Below are 20,522 nucleotides of genomic sequence, written 5' to 3'. Positions count from 1 at the left end.
TAAATATCTGAAAGGATGCTATGTTGAAGATGAAGCAAGGTTGAGACTAGAACACAAATGGATTCAAATTACAAAAAAGAGAGATTCAGCCTACAGTTTAGGAAGAACTTCTTGACTGTAAGAAATGTTATAGAAAAAGAATAGACAGCCGAAGGATGTGATGGACACTTCTTTGGAGGTTGGGCTGGATGGCCCTTGTGATCCCTTAAAGCTGTGTGAATCTATGATGGAGTAAAAGTGTTCATTGAGATGCTTTTTTTCTGGCAGTCTCAAAGGTGAGTCGCCTGCAGCAGGCTCTGGAAGAGGTGGAAGCAGCCGGCAACCTGGGGGCAGCCCTGGGCCTGTGTGAGCAGCTGGGAGACCTTTTCTCCAAGGCAGGGGATTATCAGCGGTCCGTGGAAGCCTACAAGAAGCAGGTGAGGCCAGAATGGTCTGGAGCTGGGTGGTGAAGGAGACAGAGGACTTCATATGGAAGGGGAAAGGCAGAAGTGGGGAGGGGAGCTGGAAAAGATTCCTGCTGGCTAGGTGAACTGAGCCAACTTGAAACATAAGGGTCCAGAAAGTCTGTATTTTAAATAGAAATACATCAGACCTTCCTCTGGAGCATCCAACTGATTGGGAGTTCCAGTCATGTAAAAGGGATGAAACAAAGGAAATGTGAATGGGATAGGAGACTTACAGAGCTTATCCTGAGTGAGACCAGTGGTCCATCTGATCTAGTAGATCTCTCAGCCTCAGAGGAAGACAAAGGCAAATCCCCTCTGAATAAATCTGGTTAAGAAAACCCCAGGATAGGATTGATTTGTGTGTGTACGTTTCTTCAAGTTGCTTGTCAGCTTATAGCAGCCCCATTAATTTCATGGCGTTTTCTTAAGTGAGAAATGCTCAGAAGTGGTTTTGCTAGTTCCTTCCTCTGAAACAGTACCTGGCATTTGTTGGTGGCTGCCTATCCAAGTAGTAACTAGGGCTGACCCTACTTACTTTCCAGAGTCAGACAGGTTCTGATACCTTAAGGGTAGGCTCTGGGTCATCATAATTCAGAAATGACGTAAAGGCACACAGCCACCACCACAAAGTCCCAGATAGAGTAGGCCTATTGAATCACTTGGTAAATGTTTAAGGGAACACCTATATACATCCCAATCTAGCAGGGTTTAGCAGTTGGAATTTAGGACAGGGGAGATCATTCTGATGCCTAGAAAATGGAATTTCAATTGAAGCAAGAAAGTGGTGTGCTTGAATTTAGCGGGGTCAAAGGACTACCCAAGCTGGCAAAAGGATCGGGGAGAGCAGCTGTGCTGAACTGCCAGACTTGGACCTAGCAGACAGAGTCTACTTGATGGATGCCCCTAGGCTGTGGAACTCCCTCTTACAGGAAACCAGGCTGGCTCCTCTGCTTTCCTGCTTTTGGGCAAAGTCCTTTTTATTTAGATAGGCTTTCAGTTCTGTGGTTGCTGTGAAAGGGTCTTTTAATGGGGCCTTGTGTCCTTTGCTTCTCATTGTTGCAATTTAAATGCTTTTAAGTTGTTTTAAATTAGTATCATTTTAGACAAGATAACAGTTTCTTATTGTAATAACTGTTCTTTACCTGTATTTTTGCTTGAATCTATGTTCTAAACTGCCTTGAGTCCCATTTGGGGCAAGAAGCAGGATGCAAATGTAATGAAACCAGACTAAACAGCTGCATGGGATGATCTGGTTTCAGCTGCACTATGCCCAGGCTCTCAAGCGGTCGCCCCAGGAGCTGGCTGTGATCCACGTTTCTTTGGCTGCCACATTTGGGGACTTGAAGGACCATGCCCGGGCATTGCACCACTATCAGGAGGAACTAGCATTACGAAAGGGGAACCCCCTGGAGGTAAGAGGTCCAAGCCATGTGCTTGGGACCCTCTGACGCTGATGTGTGCCATCTGGTCCCTCACTTACTGTATGTGCCCACCAAATTCAACTATTCATGTGTTGAACTGGAAGCAGGACCTGTGATATAACCTTTACTTGATCAGTAGTCAAGACTGTGGAACTTTCTCCCACAGGAAGCTAGATTGGTCCCCTCTCTGTTCTTTTTCCACCATCAAGCAAATACTTTTCAGTTCATCTAGTCTTTGGAATATTGTCTTTTGTGGCAAGTCTTTTTTTTTAATTAAAAATATAATATGTTGTTAACTGCCCATGAGTTGATCCCTACTCATGGCGACCCTGTGGATGAGACATTTCCAAAATTCCTTATCCTCCAATGCTCTGCTTAGGTTCTGTAAATTCATGCCCATGAGCTCCTTAATAGAGTTTATCCATCTAGCAAATGGTCTTCCTCTCTTTCTACATCCCTCTACCCTTCCTAGCATTATTGTCTTTTCCTATGAGTCATTCTGTCTCATGATGTGACCAAAGTACGACAACCTGAACATTATCATCTTGGCTTCCAGGAAGATTTCAGGCTTCATCTCTTCTAGGACTCATTTTTTCATTTTTTTGGCTGTCCATGGGTTCCTCAGCACTCTCCTCCAGTACCACATCTCAAATGCATTGATTTTTCTCCTATCCACTTTCTCCTCTCTCCAGCCCTTGCAACCATAAATGGTAATAGGGAATACAGTGGCTTGTACTACTCTAACTTTAGTGCTCAGTTGGATATCTTTACATTTTAGGATCTTTTCTAATTCCTTCATAGCTGCCCTCCCCATTCCTAATCTTCTTATTTCTTGACTGAAGTTCCCATTCTGATCAGTGTTTGACCCAAGGGAACTCTTTTACTATTTCAGTTTTCTCATTGTCTAGATTGAATCTGTATAGATCTTCTGTGGTTGTTAGTTTTGTTTTCTTACGTAACTTCAGTATTCCATTTAGATTTTACTTAATAACAATGTACAGCGCGCCTGCATTTTACATGGGCACACCACATGCGGCTTTCAGCATACGCTGAAAACCGCTTCGGTGGTGTGCCCCGGGCACAGGTGCGAGCCCAATTAGTTCCTATGGGGCTTCAGCATACGCTGATTTCTCCTTACGCGGAGGGATCCATTGTATAAAATTTAGCATAAATACTTATTTCAGCTTCAACTGTAAGATTTTATTATTAACTTCCTTCCTAATTGGTCTTTTAACTGGAGTGTGTTGGATTTGGATTTTTCACATTTAAAACTGTTTTAAATAAATATTTAATATGTTTATCTGTTTGTCTTTTTTAAAAATTTGACTACTATCTATTGTCTTAAGTGTATTTTGTTTTAACTCATGATAAGCTGCCTTGGACTCCAAGCCAGGATATAAATTAAATAAATATAAAACCCAAACCTTTCATTCTTGCCTGTTCCTTCCATGGCTAGGAAGGGAAGACATGGCTGAGCATTGCCTTAGCCAAAGAGGAAATCAAAGAAACCTATGAGGAACTGGAGCCATGTTTCCAAAAGGCTCTGCACTACGCCAAGAAGGCCTGTGACCCCAGACTACAGGTGAGCTCTGGAGGAAAGGGATGGGAGGAGGTGGCGCGCCATCCTTTTGCGGGGGAAGTGGAAAGTGATGGGAGAAGATTTGTTCTTTGCAGGCCTGGTAGCCTCCAAGTCTCTTTAGCCTTAGCATTTTGGAGCTTGACTGCTGCTCTCTCCCCAAGCCTGTCCTTGTTCTTTTCTCCCCCAATGAGGCAAATTTCTATACTTGGAGCTGCTCTCAGATGTCCTCTGTTGGCCCCTTTGTTCAATGTGGCTTTCCAGACATGACTCTCCAAAGGTGGTGCCCAGAATTCATTTTGTTTCTCTAATATTTCATGTTCTTCCTTCTACACCTTGGCCTTGTGAATGTCCTGTTGCATGTTTGGCTGTTGTTGTTGTGTGCCTTCAAATTGTTTCCAATTTATGACAATCCTAAGGCAAACCTATCATGGGGTTTGCTTGGCAAGTTTCTTCAGAGGGGGCTTGCCATTGCCATCCTCTGAGGTTAAGAGAGTGTGACATGCCCAACGTCACCCAGTGGATTTACATGGCCGAGTCAGAATTCAAACCCTGGACTCCAGAGTCCTAGTGCTTCAAACCACTACACCACGCTGGCCTAAACATCCTAAAGGCACAAGATCCCATCTGATCAAGAAGCTAAGTAGGGTCAGCTCTGTCAGTACTTTGATGGGAAACTGCCAATGCATACCATGTGCTAGAGGCTCTGAATATTCCTGGCCTAAGAAAACCCTCCAAAATTCATGGGATCACCATAAGTTGACAGGCGACTTGAAGTTGCATGCACACATTTGACAGCATTCCTGTTACAGATAGATCTGTTAATAATAGCTTCATAATCCAGAAGATTCCACAGCTAGGCTTGAAATCATACTAATATCAAAACCCATTCAAATCATAATTTCATCCTGAAACTGTAACTACATCATATCATATTACTGATTAAAACAACTTAAAACATCTTTGCAAAACTGGGAATAGTCCTCCCCATCCTTTTGTAGGACACATCCTATCTGACTATTGCTATTTTGTTTGTACATCCTGCATGTAGATTGGAATGGATATTGATATTAGTGTGGTTTTAAGACCTACTATGGAATTCTCTGGATTGATTAAAGGCTGTTTTCTAGCACTTGAAAGTTCACCAACAATATAGCTTTCTTCCTGATTCGAATCGTGCTATAGGTGTTGTGTACAATAATAGTGAGATAGATTTGGAAGGAGAATCATGAGGGAAACTCAGAAAATCTTAATAACCTTGGTATTGGTTACCTTGTGATCCAATTGTTTTTAAACCCCTGGATCCCTGTTTCTCAGCATCAGATCCTGCAGCACTTCTATGCCTGCCAGCAGAGATGTGGATGCCCTGAAGCAACAGGAATTCTAGGCGAACTGCAGGACCTCCGGCATGCTCAGGGCTGGCGTTCGGATGGGGAGATCAGTGAGGAGGAGGTGGAGGAAGAAGAGGAGACACAAAGCAGTGAGCCCTTGGAAGCAAGTGATCTGGAGCTTTCTGATAGTGGTAAGTGTAGAGGAATTGTGAGACTGGGAGGTGGTGGCAGGTATCACTCAAAAGGAGCATCATCCCTGTGTGGGATTGCCTGTGGTGCAGCAAAGAAAGCAGAGATTGGCATACTTATTTCATAGAATCATGGAGATGGAAAAGACCTCAAGGGCCATCTTCTAAGTGTACTTTCACCTTTCAGTTGATTTGAACAAGGCCACATCTATCATAGTGATGCCAATACTGAGAATAGAGGAGGTGGTGGCAGAATAGACAGAGCAAATTCTATAATTGTATGGGAGCCATTTTATAGAATCATAGAGTTGGAAGGTATCCCAAAGGACATCTAGTCTATCCCCCTGGCATGCAGGAATCCACATATGGATTCCCGAAAGCATGCCCAAACAATATTTAAAGGAAAGACTACCACTCTGAGTCAGTCTATTCCAACAGCTGCTGCCTTTAGGAAGTTCTTAGTAATGTTTAGGTGGAATCTCCAAATTTAATTTGGCTGTCTTTGAATCTAAGATGCTTTCATTTCCTTCTTTCCTGAGTCATTGAATTTAAGAATTGGAAGGGGTTCATAAGGGCCATTTATTCCATCCCCAGCCATGGAGGAATACAGAAACAAACTACTCTCGAAAGATGGCAATCCAACCTTTATTTAGAGACCTTTGAAGAAGAAGCATCCCCATCCTCTGTGGCAATCCATTATACTGTTGGACAGCTCTTACAGTCAGAATCATCTTCCTTGTAATTTGAATCCACTGGTTTGTGTTTTGGTCTCCAGAGCAGCAAAAAACAAGCTTTCTCCTTTTTCTATCTGACAAGCCTTCAATTAGGAGCTGTCCTATGCTTTCTTAGTCTTCTCCAGCCTAAAGATACCCAGCTCCCTTAAACATTTACTTCTACCACCAACAGAAGCAAATTATTTCTCCTTCTATTTGTGAATGCCTTGCTGCCCAGACTGTGGCTCTGAACCAGCATGGCTGTTCATATGGCCTTGTTTCGCTTACAGACAGAGAAGATGACTTGGAGGGCTATAGCAAAACTGTTCCTGGCCAGCGGAGGACCAACAAGGTAAGCCAGGCCTTAAGCCAGTCAAACTGATCTGGGCTAGGAAGTCCAGAGGCAAGGAAGGTATGCATTTGGGTTGGCAGCTTTGTAATGAGAGGGGAAAGGTGCTGCTGCCAATTGAAGAATGTACAGTTGTATACAAGGGAGAAAGGATTTGGCCTGATGAAAAAATGGCTGCAAGAGGATTGCAATGTCCATCCCAGCTCAAGAACTCTGTTCCCATTCTAGCCCTTTTTCAACAGGGGAGCTCATCTAGGCAGCTTACAATTTAAAAAGAAACACAATTAAAAACAGATTATTGTCTCTGTCAAAAATTAATAAAACAATCCCACAAACGAAAAGCCTTTTTTTGGTAAAACAAGTCAGATTCCGAGGTCTAGTTAGACCAATGTGTCCTGCTTTCACCTGGGGACCATTTGTAATCCAGAATGATAGTGCTATGATTCCACTTTAACTACCATGGTGCCATCCTATGGAATTCTGGAATAGGCAGTTTAGGAAGGGGCAGTAAGAATTCTCAGTAAGGGCACTCTAGTGCCTCTCCAAACTACAGATCCCAAGATTCTGTAGGATGGAACTATGGCTAATAGTGCTGTAATTGTATCATGAAAATGGGTCCTAGTCTGATGAGGATGGGGGGGGGGGTACTCATCTTTGTGTCTTCTTGAATCTCTGCCTCCCTTAGCACCAGACAGTGAGCCCTGCATTACAGTACAGTTTTATAGGGGTAGGAAGTCGGCTACTGCAAGGCAGGATTCAGGCGTCCAAGCCTTTGAACTCTTCTTGCTGGCTGGGGGGGTGGGGGTCCTTCAATGGGAGGGAGGCTTCACAAGAGAGAAAATAGCAGTTTGGTCTTCTTGTTACTGAGTTTCCTTTCCTGCAGTGGAACCAGCGGAATGACAAGGGTGAGACTTTGCTCCACCGGGCCTGCATTGATGGGAACCTGCGCCGTGTGCAATTCTTTGTGGAGAAGGTAAGCTACTGGTCTGCGCTTCCAGGACATGAATCTCCCGTATCAGTGGATCCCAGACTTTGGTCCTCCAAGTGTTTTGGACGACTTCTCTCAGAAGCCCAGCCAGCTTGTTCAGCAGTTAAGAATGCTGGGAACTGAATTCCAAAACATCTGGAAGACCAGAGGTTTGAAACCACTGCCTCACATGAGAAAGAGTGGGCGCCAGGATGACTGGGATCCTGGTGTGTAAAACCTGAAAGATAGGGTTTTCTGTCTCCAGCCCAGCCTTCTCAACACTTTGGTTTCCTATTTGTTATGGTTCATGCTCAGCCCTGAAGCCCTTCCCCAGTCCTCCAAAGCCCTCTAGTACCCTTCTGCTGGTTTGTCGTCATCTGATGTAAGTGGGCCTCAGAATCACACCCAAGCTCATAAAACGCATGAAAATACTGCCACAAGCACCCCAGAACTCTGCACTACTCTATCATACATGTTTTCCCTGCTGACCCTTTCAAAATGGCTACAGGGAGTGACGTAACATCACTTTTTGTCACTATTTTTGGAGGGATTGCAGAAGCAAACAGGTTCGCTTCTGGGCACAATACAAGGTGTTGGTTATAACCTATAAAGCCCTAAATGGCTTGGGCCCAGGGTACTTGGAGGACCGCCTCTCCCCATATAATCCACCCCACACACTCAGGTCATCTGGAAAGAGTTTATTGAGGATCCCTTCTACAAGATATAGGTCAGCCTCTCAAAGGGCATTTTCCATCTTGGCCCTTGGGATCTGGAACACCCTCCCCGAGGAGCTCCGCACCGCCACCTCCCTGGATCTCTTTAAAAAGAGACTGAATACCTTTTTGTTTCATCAAGCCTTCCCTGATGTTCCGTGATATGTGTGCCCCCCCCCCCCCCATGATTAACATCTTCGAGTATATTGCTGGCTTGGTTTAATGTTGATTTTATGTATACTGTGCACTGTTTTGTAAGTTTTAATTATCTATTGCAATTTTTATCTTATATTGTATTGTTACTGCAATTGTTGTACATCGCTGTGATCGAATGGAATAGCGGTATATAAATCAATTTTATTATTATTATTATTTAGGCTTGCTTTGGTAGAGTGTGACCCATGGTGGGGGTGGAGGAGGGTTAATTAGCCCCTTTCACCCACACAATTACCACTCATGGTCTGTAGTGGTTCCCAACCTTTTTGACTTGCTGAGCCCTTTTCAATTTGGCAAATTTTCGTTCAGAATGTAATTTCTAGTTTTCTCATTTTGATTCACCTGGGAAGTGCATGTGAAGTCCTAAGGGCTCCTCGGACCACAGATTGGGAACTACTGGGCTATGGGATCTTCTCTCTCCCCCCATTTCCTTGGCAAACAGTCTTAGCTTTTGGATGTGTATGTGTGTGGGCGAGTTCTGGTACCCAGTATGAGGTGGGCATACCACCCAGAACCCCTGAGAGGGGCATCCTAGCTCTGCAATCTGTTCCACCATAAGAGAATAGAAGAGAATAGAACAGGATTTCCTCTGGACTCCTCTAAAGTCCTTGATTTGAAGAATGCTTTCCCATTTCTGCAAAACATGATTTAAAAGGAGGTGTGGGAGAAACTCTAATTCAAACCTTTCTCTTCTCCATTTCTCTTCCTGCAGCTTCTGAACAGAAACTTTTCTCCTGAATAACAGCCTGGGGGTTCTTCTCAGACCTATTTACTTATGTTCTGCTGGAACAAAATCATGCCCCCAAAAAATGTCTGTTACCATCATGCTTTGAGCATGACTTCAATCTAACACCTACTCTAAAGAACATGCAGTGCCAACACTTGATACTTAATACACTTTCTTTGTCTTTGCAGAATAGATGGAGCTTGTGATTCTGACCTGCCTTTTCCTTAGAATTTAAGTTACTTCCCATTAATATCAATCACAGGACATCTGGTTAAAAAGGTTGCCCAAAGCCTATGGGGTGCAGGGAAGAGCTGGTGGAAGGTGATCAGGATGGGCAGAACTATGGAAATATGGAACCAGAGCCAGTGAATTCACATTGCAAGAAAAAAGATTCTGACTAAATGTAGAAAGCATTTGGTGGTGTCTTTTCTTTTATAGGAGGTTTTGGAGCATAGGTTGGAGGTCCACCTGACAGGGGTGCTTTAGCTATGGGCCTTCTGCATTACCAGCAGATTTGATTGGATGTCTGTTGAGATCCTTTCAACTATTCAGTTCTTGGATTCTATGAAAACCTAATATGGGGGAAGGAATAGATGGGATTTATTGACCAGGCGAGTCCGAGGAGTGGTGCTTATCCTCTCACCAAGGTGTGCTTCAGCCTCTATACCCCATCCAAGTTTGGCAAAGGAGAAGGAAAAGTAAGGTTGGAGTAAGGAGAGAAGAAAAATTCTGCTCCTGGTCAAAATTACCTTGGACCCCAGGTGCATGATGCTGTTTCTCATCTCTGCTTCAGGGTCATCCTCTGAATCCTCGGGATTATTGTGGCTGGACCCCATTGCATGAGGCTTGCAACCATGGGCATCTGGGTAAGTGCTGCGAAGCCAGAGATAAATGGAACAGGATGATTGCTTCTAGTTTTGGATTTGCATTTTAGGGACCTTACAAGAACTGCACTGGCTTCCAGTTTGCTTCAAAGCTCATTTCAGAGTTCTAATTTTGACATACAAAGCCCTAAATGGCTTTGGGCCAGGAGATCTGCAAGACCTAAAAGACCCCCTTCCATATGAACCTGCCCAAATCTGAAATCTTCAGCAGTGACCCTGTTGTGTCCCAACACATTGTAGCAGATTCTGCCTTTGTGTGGAGTGCTCTGAAAGCTCACAATCATTCTCTAGTTAGTTATTAATTGGTTGATTTACCAAATCAAGTCAGTTTCTGCCCAGACCAAGTACCATCCATGAACAGTGCTGTGACTGACCAGAATATAGATACACAATTAGAAAGTAGGAGTTACATCTCGCAACCAAAGTCTATAGTTCCTTTACTTATAAAAGCTTTGATAGATATAAAATCGACTGAAAAAAGAGAAATACAAAGTTACAAATAGCATAAATTATTATTATTATTATTATTATTATTATTATTAACCTTTATTTATAAAGTGCTGTAAATTTACACAGCGCTGTACATACAATCTTTTTAATTGGACGGTTCCCTGCCCTCAGGCTTACAATCTAAAAAGACACAACACAAAAGGAGAAGGGAGTGGTGGTGGGGAAGTGGCCTTTCTAGTAGGATAATACATATACATAGCAATACAGGAAATGATTCAATAAAACAGACAACAAAAAAAACCATCAAATAGCAAGTGCCAGTTATGCAATGCCTGGGAATGCTTCTCTGAACAGGATGGTCTTCAACTCCTTTTTGAAGCTGGTTAAAGAAGTGATGGCTCTTGCTCGCGGGGGAAGAAGGTTCCAGGAGTGAGGGGCAGTGAGTGAAAAGGGGCGAATCCGGGATGGGGTAGAGGAAATCTTGGGCTGAGACAGGAACCCTTGACTACCAGAACGGAGGGCCCTAGTGGGAAGGTGAGGAGAAAGAAGGTCTGATAAGTAAGGAGGGGCCAGCCCATGGAGTGCTTTAAACGTTGACAGCAGGAGCTTATACTGAATGTGGAAAGGGAGGAGGAGCCAGTGAAGGGATGCCAACACAGGAGAGATGTGGTCAGAGAGGTGGGCGGATGTGATAATGCGTGCAGCTGAATACTGGACAGAGATTAAAGGACGGAGGTGAGAAAGAGGAAGCCCAGCCAGGAGGACGTTACAGTAATCAAGTCGTGGACCAGGATCTTGGCAGTAGAGGCGGAGAGATATGGTTGGATTTTAGCAATATTGTACAAAAAGAATTGACAAGCCTTAAATAAGCATAAGTATTCATACCAGTACATCAGGACGATAGTTACTGTGCAAGTACATCTCTTATGACCATATGACAAAATGCAAGTGGAGTAAAGATTCCACCTAAACCTTAAGAAATACATCCTGATGGTAAGAGCTTTTCAACAATAGAATATGCTGCTTCAGAGCGTGTGGTGTCTCCTTCTTTGGGGGTTTTTAAACAAAGGCTGGATGGCCATCTGTCCCAGAGAAGGCTTTGATTCTGTGTTCCTGCATGGCAGAAGGGGGTTGGATCAGGTGCCCCTGGAGGTCCCTTCCAGCACTAGGATTCTGTGGTTCTAAAGTTATATTTCTTATCCATGCTGTTGCAAGAATATAAGTGGAGCAAAGTTAGATTTTGTAGGCAGTATATCAACCAGAACAGGCTAAAAAATACCATAAAGTCACCAGATCCTGTCTGATTGTGAAAGCTAAGCAAGGTCAGCCCTATCTAGTACTGTACTTAGATAGAAGATCACCAATAAATACCAGATACCGTTAAACTATATTTCAGAGGAAGGAATGAGCATAAACACCTTTGAGGATGCATTGTCTAAGAAACACAGAAACGGACAGGCAACTTGAAGGCAGATCTGAATCTCAACCTAAGTACGCCAGATGTGAATGTCTCAGATGTGACCGTAAGACTGCCCTTCTGTGTTCCAGATGGGCTTTTATATACAGTTGCCACCATACATACGCATGGCCTTACAGACTTCAAAGGAGAAGATCAAAGGAGACTAAGGCCCGAAATACACGGGCCAAATAAAGCGGTCCCTATGTAGACTGGTATGAAGTAAACTGTGGCCATAGGGAAGGTATTTTTACAATACATCAAAGGAGTCACAGACAGAATAGGGAAACTGGTGAGGAAGCACAACCTCCAAATGGTCTACAAACCGACCAAGAAAATCCAGCCAAAGTTCTTAAAAGAGTATATTAATTTGCACTTACCTCTGTTGTGTAAAAGCTTTTACCTGTAGAGCATTGCCTTGGGGGTCTTGCTGGGCTGGAGGTTATGTATAAATACTTTAAATAGGTTTTTCAGATATACCTCAGATAATGTGAGAACTTTCTGAGGATTTGTGTCCAGGTTTGTCTCTGATATAATAATAATAAATAATAATAAACTGTTTATTTCTATACCGCTTTTCCTCGAGATCAAAGTGGTTCACATCTGGTAAAAATATGACATATGTCATAATACAATATACAAAGAGTTATAACATTCAATTGCAATTACAACAATTCAATAAAATTATCTAAAAACGGCAAATTAAAATAGTCGAAACTATAAACTATCAAAGTATCTTAATCTAATTGGGGAACCTGTTGTCTTTTCCTCCAGAGATTGTGCATTTGCTTTTGGACCATGGGGCAGCCATTGATGACCCTGGAGGGCCTGGCTGCGACGGCATCACTCCTCTTCATGATGCTCTCAACTGCGGCCATTTTGATGTAGCTGAGCTCTTGATCCAGAGGGGAGCATCGGCACTTTTGCGCAATGCCAAGGTAGAGGATGCTGAACAAGACACAGGTGATGTGATGTGGTAGGTTTGGCCCTAACCTACCAGACTCACATTTGCCCCCAAAGCCTGAAGGGGTTGAAAATCCCTGGAATTGGAGGTGATGGTCAGCAGTTTCTCTGAAAGGCCTACTGAATCAAATTCCCATATAAGCAGTTGTTCTGTGCCTTCAAGTTGCTTCTGACCTATGGTGACCTTAAGGCTGACCTTTCACGGGATTTTCTTTGCAAGATTTGTTCAGAGGGTGTTTGCTGCCATTGGCTTCCTCTGAGGATGAAAGAAAATGTGATTTGCTCAAAGTCACCCAGTGAGTTTCCATGGCTGAGTGGGGATTCAAATCCTGGTCTCGAGTCCTTGTCTTACATTCAAACCATGACACAACACAGCTTCAGCTAGGAATTTCTTGGCCAAATTATGTCAGTTTGCCTTTGCCTTCCTCTGAAGATGAAAGAAAATGTAATTTGGCCAAGGTTACCCAGTGGGTTTTCATGGCTGAGTGGGGAATCAAACCCATGTCTTATAGCGTCCCAATCCTGTATTCAAACCACTACAGCACACTGGCTTTCTGGAGCCTGGCTTTTTAAATTTTCATTTGCCGGTTGATAATTTTTGAGGACTCCCCCCCCCCCCCTTTTGTCAGTAGGGCTAGAAAGGAATCAGAGTTGCAGTCCTGGACTAGGTGGACCCTTAAGGATCTGATTCTGCTTCCTATGTTTCTCTGGAGAAGATTCCCCGTTTCAGTCGCTGGCATCGCCAGGCAGGGCAAGAAAGGAATCCTGCCCAAGCCACTGCTGCCAGCCAGAGTTAGCAATATTGAGTTAGGTGTCCAAGGGTCTGATACAATATAAAAGCAGCTTCTTATCTTGGACTGTCATGATCTTCCCCTTTTGCCCAGTTTGTTGGCACTGGCACTGGGCAAGGGAGCAAAATGTATTTATTTTTTGCATGTATTTCATTTCTATCCTACTTTCTCCCCAAATGGGAGGCTCTCAACAGAAGTTAAAACAATGGATAATGCAAAGATATTTTTTCAAAAAAGAAGCAGCTGAGCAGGGCAGATGCATTGTAATACAGGTTGAGCCTCCCTTATCTGAAGTGCTTGGGAGCAGAGATGTTTCAGTTTTTATCCGGATTTTGGAATACCTGTATTTGCATATATGTACATAATGAGATATCTTGGAGGTGAGAACCAACTCTAAACACAGAATTCATTTATGATTTATATACACCTTATACACATAGCCTGAAGGTAATTTTATACAATGTTTTTAATAATTTTGTGCATGAAACAATGTTTGTATACACTGAACAATCAGAAAGCAAAGGTGTCTCTATCTCAGCCACCCATGGGGGAAAATTGGTTTTTGGGATATTTCAAAATTCTGGATAAGGGAGACTCAATTTGTAATGACAAAAATACAGCCCAGCCCAACTGAAAGACTTTTTGCAATGGCCAGCTTAACAGTCAGAGCCCTGAATAAATGAGGAGACTTCGGCCTGCTGGTGGAAAGAGAGCAGAGAAGAGGCTAACTGATCCCCCCATGGGATGGAGGTAGCCTTTGCCTTGCATCTTGGCCTCTCCAGCCTTTTGGAGTCTCCAAGAAGGGCAAATACTGGTCAGCTCTAGGCCTGTCCTGGGAATGTATGAAATCCAAGGGGACCAGGGCAGGCCTGGGTAGCTTACCAGGAGATATGGCTGTGTGTGGACTTGTGGTTCTACTGGTGATATATGGAGCATTTACCCCTGCATTAGGGCCAGACCCCACTGGGCACACTGCAGGAGTGGATGCGTCTCTACGGCAGGGATCTTGACCAAGAAACCCGGGAGCGCTGCAGAACCATGGAGGGACTGCTCAGGAAAGCCATGGCAGGGCGAGGTGAGAAGCTGGGCTGTTCTTGGATGGGTGGGGCTGTTGCAGGGAACATCTTACAGGTAGTTCCAAAAAGGAGGAAGTGATCTGAGTCTAGTTCATCCTTCTTGGCCCAGACAATCCTGACTCTTTTTCTTGATTTTAAAAGTAACTCCAAAATATGAAATCTGTGGAACTCATGAGAATAAACCGAAACGTCCTGTTGTTAAAGGTTTCTCTGACTCCAATTTTGCGTGGTGCAGCATAGCCTAATAGTTCTGCATTTGGAGTTTGTCAGGAGCTTTGTTCATTGAGGTATGCATGTATTTCAATGCTAATAAATCCATGAAAGCTAACACTGAAATAAATAGGTTAGTCTTCAGTAAGATACAAGGTTCCTTTGTTTCCTCTTCCTCTGCTCCTTTTATACTCTTGGGAATGACTCCTTTTTATACTTCTGGAGCCTGACTCCTTCCACTTTTTGCCTCTCCAGGTCCCAAACCTCACCAGGCCCCCCGAGAGCAGCCAGCCAGCCAGCTGTTTGATGCAGAGCTCTCTGAGTCTCAAGGATCCAGTCCTCAGGGCTCTTCTGGGAAGCCCCTCAGCCCCAGAAGGAGCCAGACAGAGCCAGAAGCAGAGGAGGCCTGTATGATTCCCCTGAGACCTGTCAAGAAGAGGCAGAGGTTGCTCAGCCAAAACCTGCTGAGGGAGGAGGAGATGCAAGCCAATTCAGGGGAAGCTGGGCTTGATGCCCCAGCTGAATATCGGGCAGCCATGCGGAGATTGGGGGGTGCCCTGTCCCGGGCCCCACCAAGCCCTGAGCGCCCCAACAGGCCCTCTGCTGCTCCAGCCCTGATCCCCCCTGAAGAGTACGTGGGGGATGACTGGCTGGAAGATGACCTGGGCCTGAACCTCATTTCCCGGAAAAGAAGCCGCCCAAGCCCACCCAAGGAGCTGGGGTCCGAGTGCGAGGAAAGTCCAGAGGAGGCCGAGAGTGATGGCGGACTTCCGCAGCAGCCCCTTGAGGCAACCAGGAAGAGACAATGGAGGAGGACCAGGCAAGCCCGCCTTACCCAGATTGTGAACAGAACACCACTGGGGAGGATCCAAGGAGCCAGCGTGGTGGGGCCAGAGCCCACCACTGGCCCCAGCAACTTCCATGGGGCTGGCAGCATGACCCAAGTTGAGGGGGTTCCTCCAGGGGAAGGAAGCTTGTCGTCTGCATTTACGCCAGTGAGTTTTTAGCATGCATGTGCATCTTTGTAGTATCTTGCTTGTGCCTTTTGAGATGGACATGGCAACTGCCAAGGATCCTGACAGGTAGAAGACCAGGGGTGCAGAAAGTACAGCCTTCCCTAGGGCCAATTGTGTGATCCCAGGCCCCCCTTCCTTTTTTAAAGGATACCCCCTCCCCCTCCACCACATTTTTGGTCCCCTCAGATCTGTTCTAGGCCCAGGAGAGCCCTTTTTTCCCAACAGGAAATTGATTTTCTCTTAGGAAAAAAGTTTGTAGTGCTTTTTCACATGGGCCAAAGAGGGAATAAACACTTTTTTTCTGTCATGGGACACAAAACAATGAAGGAATTGGCCTCTGTGCCCCCAATGGATGTTTAGGGGTATAAAATTTTTAAAATTCAGGGCAGGGTACAGTCTCCAACCTGGGACCCCTGGCAGTTGCTGTTCCCTTGTTTAGATTTCTTGGGTCAGACCTGTGCTCCTGCTTGGCTGGGCACTTGATAAGGATCTCAAATCAGCCTAAAGCACAGTTTCTAACTGGGAGAGATGGAAAGGAACAGTACTTTTAAGAGCAGCAGACCAGTCACAAGGTCTAGGCAAACTATTCCATGGGTATGATCCCTTCTGCAGCTATAGAGAAGGCTCCTTAGCCCCTCACCTTGTTTTCCATTTCTGCAGGTCCCTGCTCCTCCACCCCCGATACGGGTGCGAGTTCAGGTTCAAGACAACGTCTTCCTGATTCCTGTGCCACACAGGTAAGTGAGCAGGGTACCCAGGTCCTTAGAAATATCTAACCTTCATTCATGATAATTATTTCAGAGCCATGGTCATCGAGTTAGAAGGGATCCCAACTCTGAATCATAAAGCTGGAAGAAACCCCAAGGGCCATCCAGTCCAATCTCCTGATATGCAGGAATACACACATGAAGCTCTCCTAACAGATGACCATCCAGCCTCTATTTAAAAACCTCCAAAGAAGGAGATTCCACCATATTCTGAAGTAGCACTTTCCACTGTCAAACAGCTCTTACTGTTAGGAAGTCATTCCTAATGTTTAGGTGGGATTCCTTTTCCAGTGGCTTGAATCCATTGCTCTGTGTCCTAGTAACAAAACAAACAAAAACAAACAGCTTCATTTATATACCGCTTTATACTGAACTAACAGTGTCTAAGTGGTTTACAGCTGTAAGCTAATTGCCCCCAACAATCTGGGTACTCACTTTAGCGACCTCCTCAGAAGGATGCAAGTCTGAGTCGAGCTTGAGCTCTTTCGCTGGTATTGAACTCACAACCTTATGGTTTTGAGTGAGTGGCTGCACTACAGGCATTGAACCACTGCGCCACCAGGGCTTCTCATTGTGCACCCAGCCAGTCTCTGGAACAGCATAAAGCAAGTTTGCTGCTTCCTCAGTATGGCATCTCATCTGACCCGCTGCCAGTGTAGCCGAAGAATCCATGAATGGTGACTATCCCACCTCAGTTTAGCAGTAGCAAGTACACTTCTGTACCGCTTATCAGTGAACTAGCACTCCCTAAGCAGTTTACCATGTGTAAGCTAACTGCCCCCAACAAGCTGGGGACTCATTTTAGTAACCTACGGAAGGATGCCAGGCTGAGTCAACCTGTAGCCCCTGGCTGGTATTGAGTGAGTGGCTGCAGTACGGGCATTTAACCACTGCACCACCAGGGCTCTCTAAAAGCCTCCACCAAAGGAGAATCCACTACCATCCAAGAAAATCCATTCCACTGTTGAGCATCTCTTACTGTCAGGAAGGCCTTCCTAATATTTTGTCAGAACCATGCCAAATCAGTTCGAAGGTATATGCAACCCTTTGCCTTGTTTCCCTCAGCATCCAGCCCATTGCGCTTCGGAATATTTAGTATCTATATTAAACCTGCTAGCAGGATTTGTGCAATATGAACTTATGGTAAGAATAGGAGCAGTGTGGGCTACAACTTTGGAGCCAGGGTTTGAATCTGCTTGGCCATGAAAGCAGTCACACAAACACAGCCTCAGAGGAAGGTGAAGACAAACCCCGTCTGAACAAATCTTGTCAAGAAAGCCCTGTGGTCTTAGGGTCATGATAAGGTGGAAAATACTTGAAGACATACAATAACAGCAGGGCAGAGTGAAGAAAGCGGAAAAAAGAATTTGATCTGTAATTGGTTACAAGAGCCTCCAAAAGCTAGTTCTCATATGTGAGAGTAAGCTAGCAACCTGCTTTTTGACAGCTCAGTTTTTTACATTCCGCTGTTTTGATGGATCTAATTTATAGCTGTGTGCCAGACATTTGACCCCTGGTCTGCTCTTTCATCATTCTTTCTCCTGCCTTCTTCCTGTAGGGAAGTGCATTGTTCAGAGGGGGAAATCTGGCATCCCTGGAGGGAGGATGGGAGAACCTATGTAGATTTTAGCATCTCTGGCAGAGGGAAGAACCTTCTTTAGTTTCTCCCTCAGGCTGTGGGATGGGTGGGTGGTGGGTAGGGTGAGGAAGGGGTCTTCTGGCACAACCCTCTCCTCTTCCTTGCAGTGGCAGTGAGAGTCGCCCTGTCTCCTGGCTGGCAGAACAGGCCTCCCAGCGCTACTACCAGGCCTGTGGACTCCTGCCACACCTGATCCTGAAGAAAGAGGGGGCCCTCTTGGCTCCCCAAGACCACATTATGGATGTCTTGCAAAGCAATGAGGAGGTGAGCAGTCACTGTCGATGGGGAGAGACTTGGTAGCTAGGGTGAACCTGGGAGAGGCCATTCTTAGAATCATAGAGTTGAAAGAGACCATAAAGGCCATCCAGTCCAACCCCCTGCCATGCAGGAACTCACAATCAAAGCAACCCTGACAGATGGCCATCCAGCCTCTGTTTAAAAACCTCCAGAGAAGGAGACCACTACTCTCCGAGGGAGTGTCTTCCATTGTCAAACAGCTCTCCTAATATTGAGGTAGAATCGCTTTTCCAGTAGCTTACATCCATTATTCTGGGTCCTGTTCTCTGGAGCAGCAGCAAACAAGCTTGCTTCATCCTCAATATGACATCCCTTCAAATATTTAAACAGGGCTATCAAATCACCTCTTCTCCAGGTTAAACATTCCCAGCTCCCTAAGTCAGAAGGCATGGTTTCGAAACCCTTCACCATTTTGGTTGCCCTCCTCTAGACACGCTCCAGCTTCTCAACAACCTTTTTGACTTGTGGTGCCGAGAACATTGGGAAGGCCTTGTCCTGTGTTCTCACCAGATGGGCCTGGGATGGTGGTGGGACACATCTCTTCACAGCAGAGAGGTGGGGTGGTTGGGGTTCTTGGGAGAGCAGCAGGCCTTTGTTTCCTGGGCCTGGCTGACATTCCCGCTCTCTTTCCATGGCAGGTGTTGGCTGAGGTGCAGTCGTGGAACCTGCCACCTCTTGTGGAGAGGTACCGCAAGGCCTGCCGGAGCCTCGGTGTGGGTGAGCTGCTGTTACGTCACACAATGGACCTTCTCTGGCTGGTCAGGTCCCTGGGAAACTGGGGGAGGGCATTTTTGAGCTCCCCAACAGTTTGTGGCAGCTTCCCCCAGGGTGACATATGCTTTCCCTCTCCTGGAAGCTGGATACTGGGGTCGCTGGGGCAGCTTGCTAGTTGGAAAAAAAATTTTAACTGGATTTTAACTGTTGTTAAGATATTGTGAGATTTTGTATTTTTTGTATTTTAATTTTTTGTATATTGATTGTATCATGTTTTTGGCTGTTGTGACCTGCCTTGATCCCAGGAAAGACGGGCTAAAAATAAAGCTATATTATTATTATTATTATTATTATTATTATTATTATTATCTGGGACTAAGGGTAACCAAGTTTGTCTTCCATCTCCCATCCCCTTCACTCTCCTCCCCATGACCCTCCTGGCTAGCAGGGGAGCACCGACTGCTTCTAAAAATGTTAGAACGCCAGGAATCGGGACCCTCCTTCAGCATCTCCAACGTGGCTCTGCGGGGCCCCCACCTGACCCCGCTCCTTCGGGCACTCAAGCTGCAGACCTCCATCCGGCAGCTGTCTCTCTCTGGGACGGGTCTTGGAGATGACTCAGCCGAAGAGTTGCTGGCCAGTATCAGTACCATGCCTGCCTTGAAGCTGCTGAACCTCTCGGCCAACCGGCTGAGCCCTGAAGGGCTTGGCAAGCTGACCGCAGGAGCCCCTGGCCCAGTCATGTTCCAGGTGGGTAGGAAAGAGCTGCTTTTGGCTACTGAGAGCAGGAGGGTGAACAGCTGTGAGTCAGAAGGGGTGGGAGGCATAGGTCATCTGTCCTGGGGTATAATTTTACTGCCTTGACTTTACATTCTTGAATCTATTAAAGCCTTTGGTGCCTACTTGATTTTATCCAAGTCGATGCATGTGCCCTATGGTTTTAAACTGAATTGACTTGTAGTGACTAAGATTCTTAGTCACTTTCCATCTGCTTAAATTATTACTTAATATATCATTTTATTATAATTATTATACTGTAATAACTTAAGAGCTAAAGTGGCTTGGTGGTTTGAGTGTTAGAGTATTTTAAATGTTGGATTATTATAATTTGTAATTTATAAAGTGCTTGTGTGGCATACTGGTTTGAGTGCTGGAATACGACTCTGGAGACCAGGGTTCAAATCCTGGCTCAGCCTTGTAAACCCACTGGGTGACCCTGGGCAAGTCACACTCTCTCAAGTCTCAGGGGAAGGCAATGGCAAATCTTTTCTGAACAAATCTTCATAAGAAAACCCTATGATAGGTTTGTTTTAAGGTTGCCATACATAGGGAACAAGTTCAAGGCACACAATGAAACATTATTATAATAATAAATAAATTAAGTAATAATCAATTATTAATCATTATAAATAAAGATTAATAAATTAAGTAATAAGCAATTATTACTTAAATAATTTATTTTAAATTATTACTTATTCCATCACTTACTTGTTTAAAGTTGTTTTATTCTATTCTACCTCAAGATTATATAGTGTGATATTGACTGGTTGGTTGATTTTGCCTATTTATTTTATTTATTTATTTAATGTTGTGCCTTTTTTCCCAGTACAGA

General features: G+C 44.8%; 1 protein-coding gene across 2 annotated transcripts in view; it reads left to right on the top strand.

Moving 5' to 3' along the window:
* The window catches only part of TONSL (tonsoku like, DNA repair protein), a 42,883-nt gene that overhangs the window by 13,824 nt on the left and 8,537 nt on the right, over nucleotides 1-20,522 (top strand). Inside the window, exons 8-21 of one of the 2 annotated variants that reach the window (XM_089518142.1) lie at nucleotides 268-416; nucleotides 1,706-1,858; nucleotides 3,324-3,449; nucleotides 4,761-4,965; nucleotides 5,966-6,027; nucleotides 6,908-6,997; nucleotides 9,441-9,513; nucleotides 12,212-12,375; nucleotides 14,143-14,266; nucleotides 14,733-15,472; nucleotides 16,154-16,230; nucleotides 18,007-18,163; nucleotides 18,835-18,913; nucleotides 19,359-19,660. In XM_089518142.1, the coding sequence (XP_089374268.1) occupies nucleotides 268-416; nucleotides 1,706-1,858; nucleotides 3,324-3,449; nucleotides 4,761-4,965; nucleotides 5,966-6,027; nucleotides 6,908-6,997; nucleotides 9,441-9,513; nucleotides 12,212-12,375; nucleotides 14,143-14,266; nucleotides 14,733-15,472; nucleotides 16,154-16,230; nucleotides 18,007-18,163; nucleotides 18,835-18,913; nucleotides 19,359-19,660 (2,501 nt within the window). Of the gene's footprint in view, nucleotides 1-267; nucleotides 417-1,705; nucleotides 1,859-3,323; nucleotides 3,450-4,760; nucleotides 4,966-5,965; nucleotides 6,028-6,907; nucleotides 6,998-9,440; nucleotides 9,514-12,211; nucleotides 12,376-14,142; nucleotides 14,267-14,732; nucleotides 15,473-16,153; nucleotides 16,231-18,006; nucleotides 18,164-18,834; nucleotides 18,914-19,355; nucleotides 19,661-20,522 lie in introns of both variants that reach the window. The other variant, XM_089518141.1, reaches the window with a different exon arrangement.

This window comes from Sceloporus occidentalis, unplaced genomic scaffold (assembly GCF_023333645.1).
Source record: "Sceloporus occidentalis isolate IW3139 unplaced genomic scaffold, rSceOcc1.0.p SCAF_3, whole genome shotgun sequence".
Lineage (NCBI taxonomy): Eukaryota > Metazoa > Chordata > Lepidosauria > Squamata > Phrynosomatidae > Sceloporus > Sceloporus occidentalis.
This window is presented reverse-complemented; position numbering and strand designations above follow the sequence as displayed.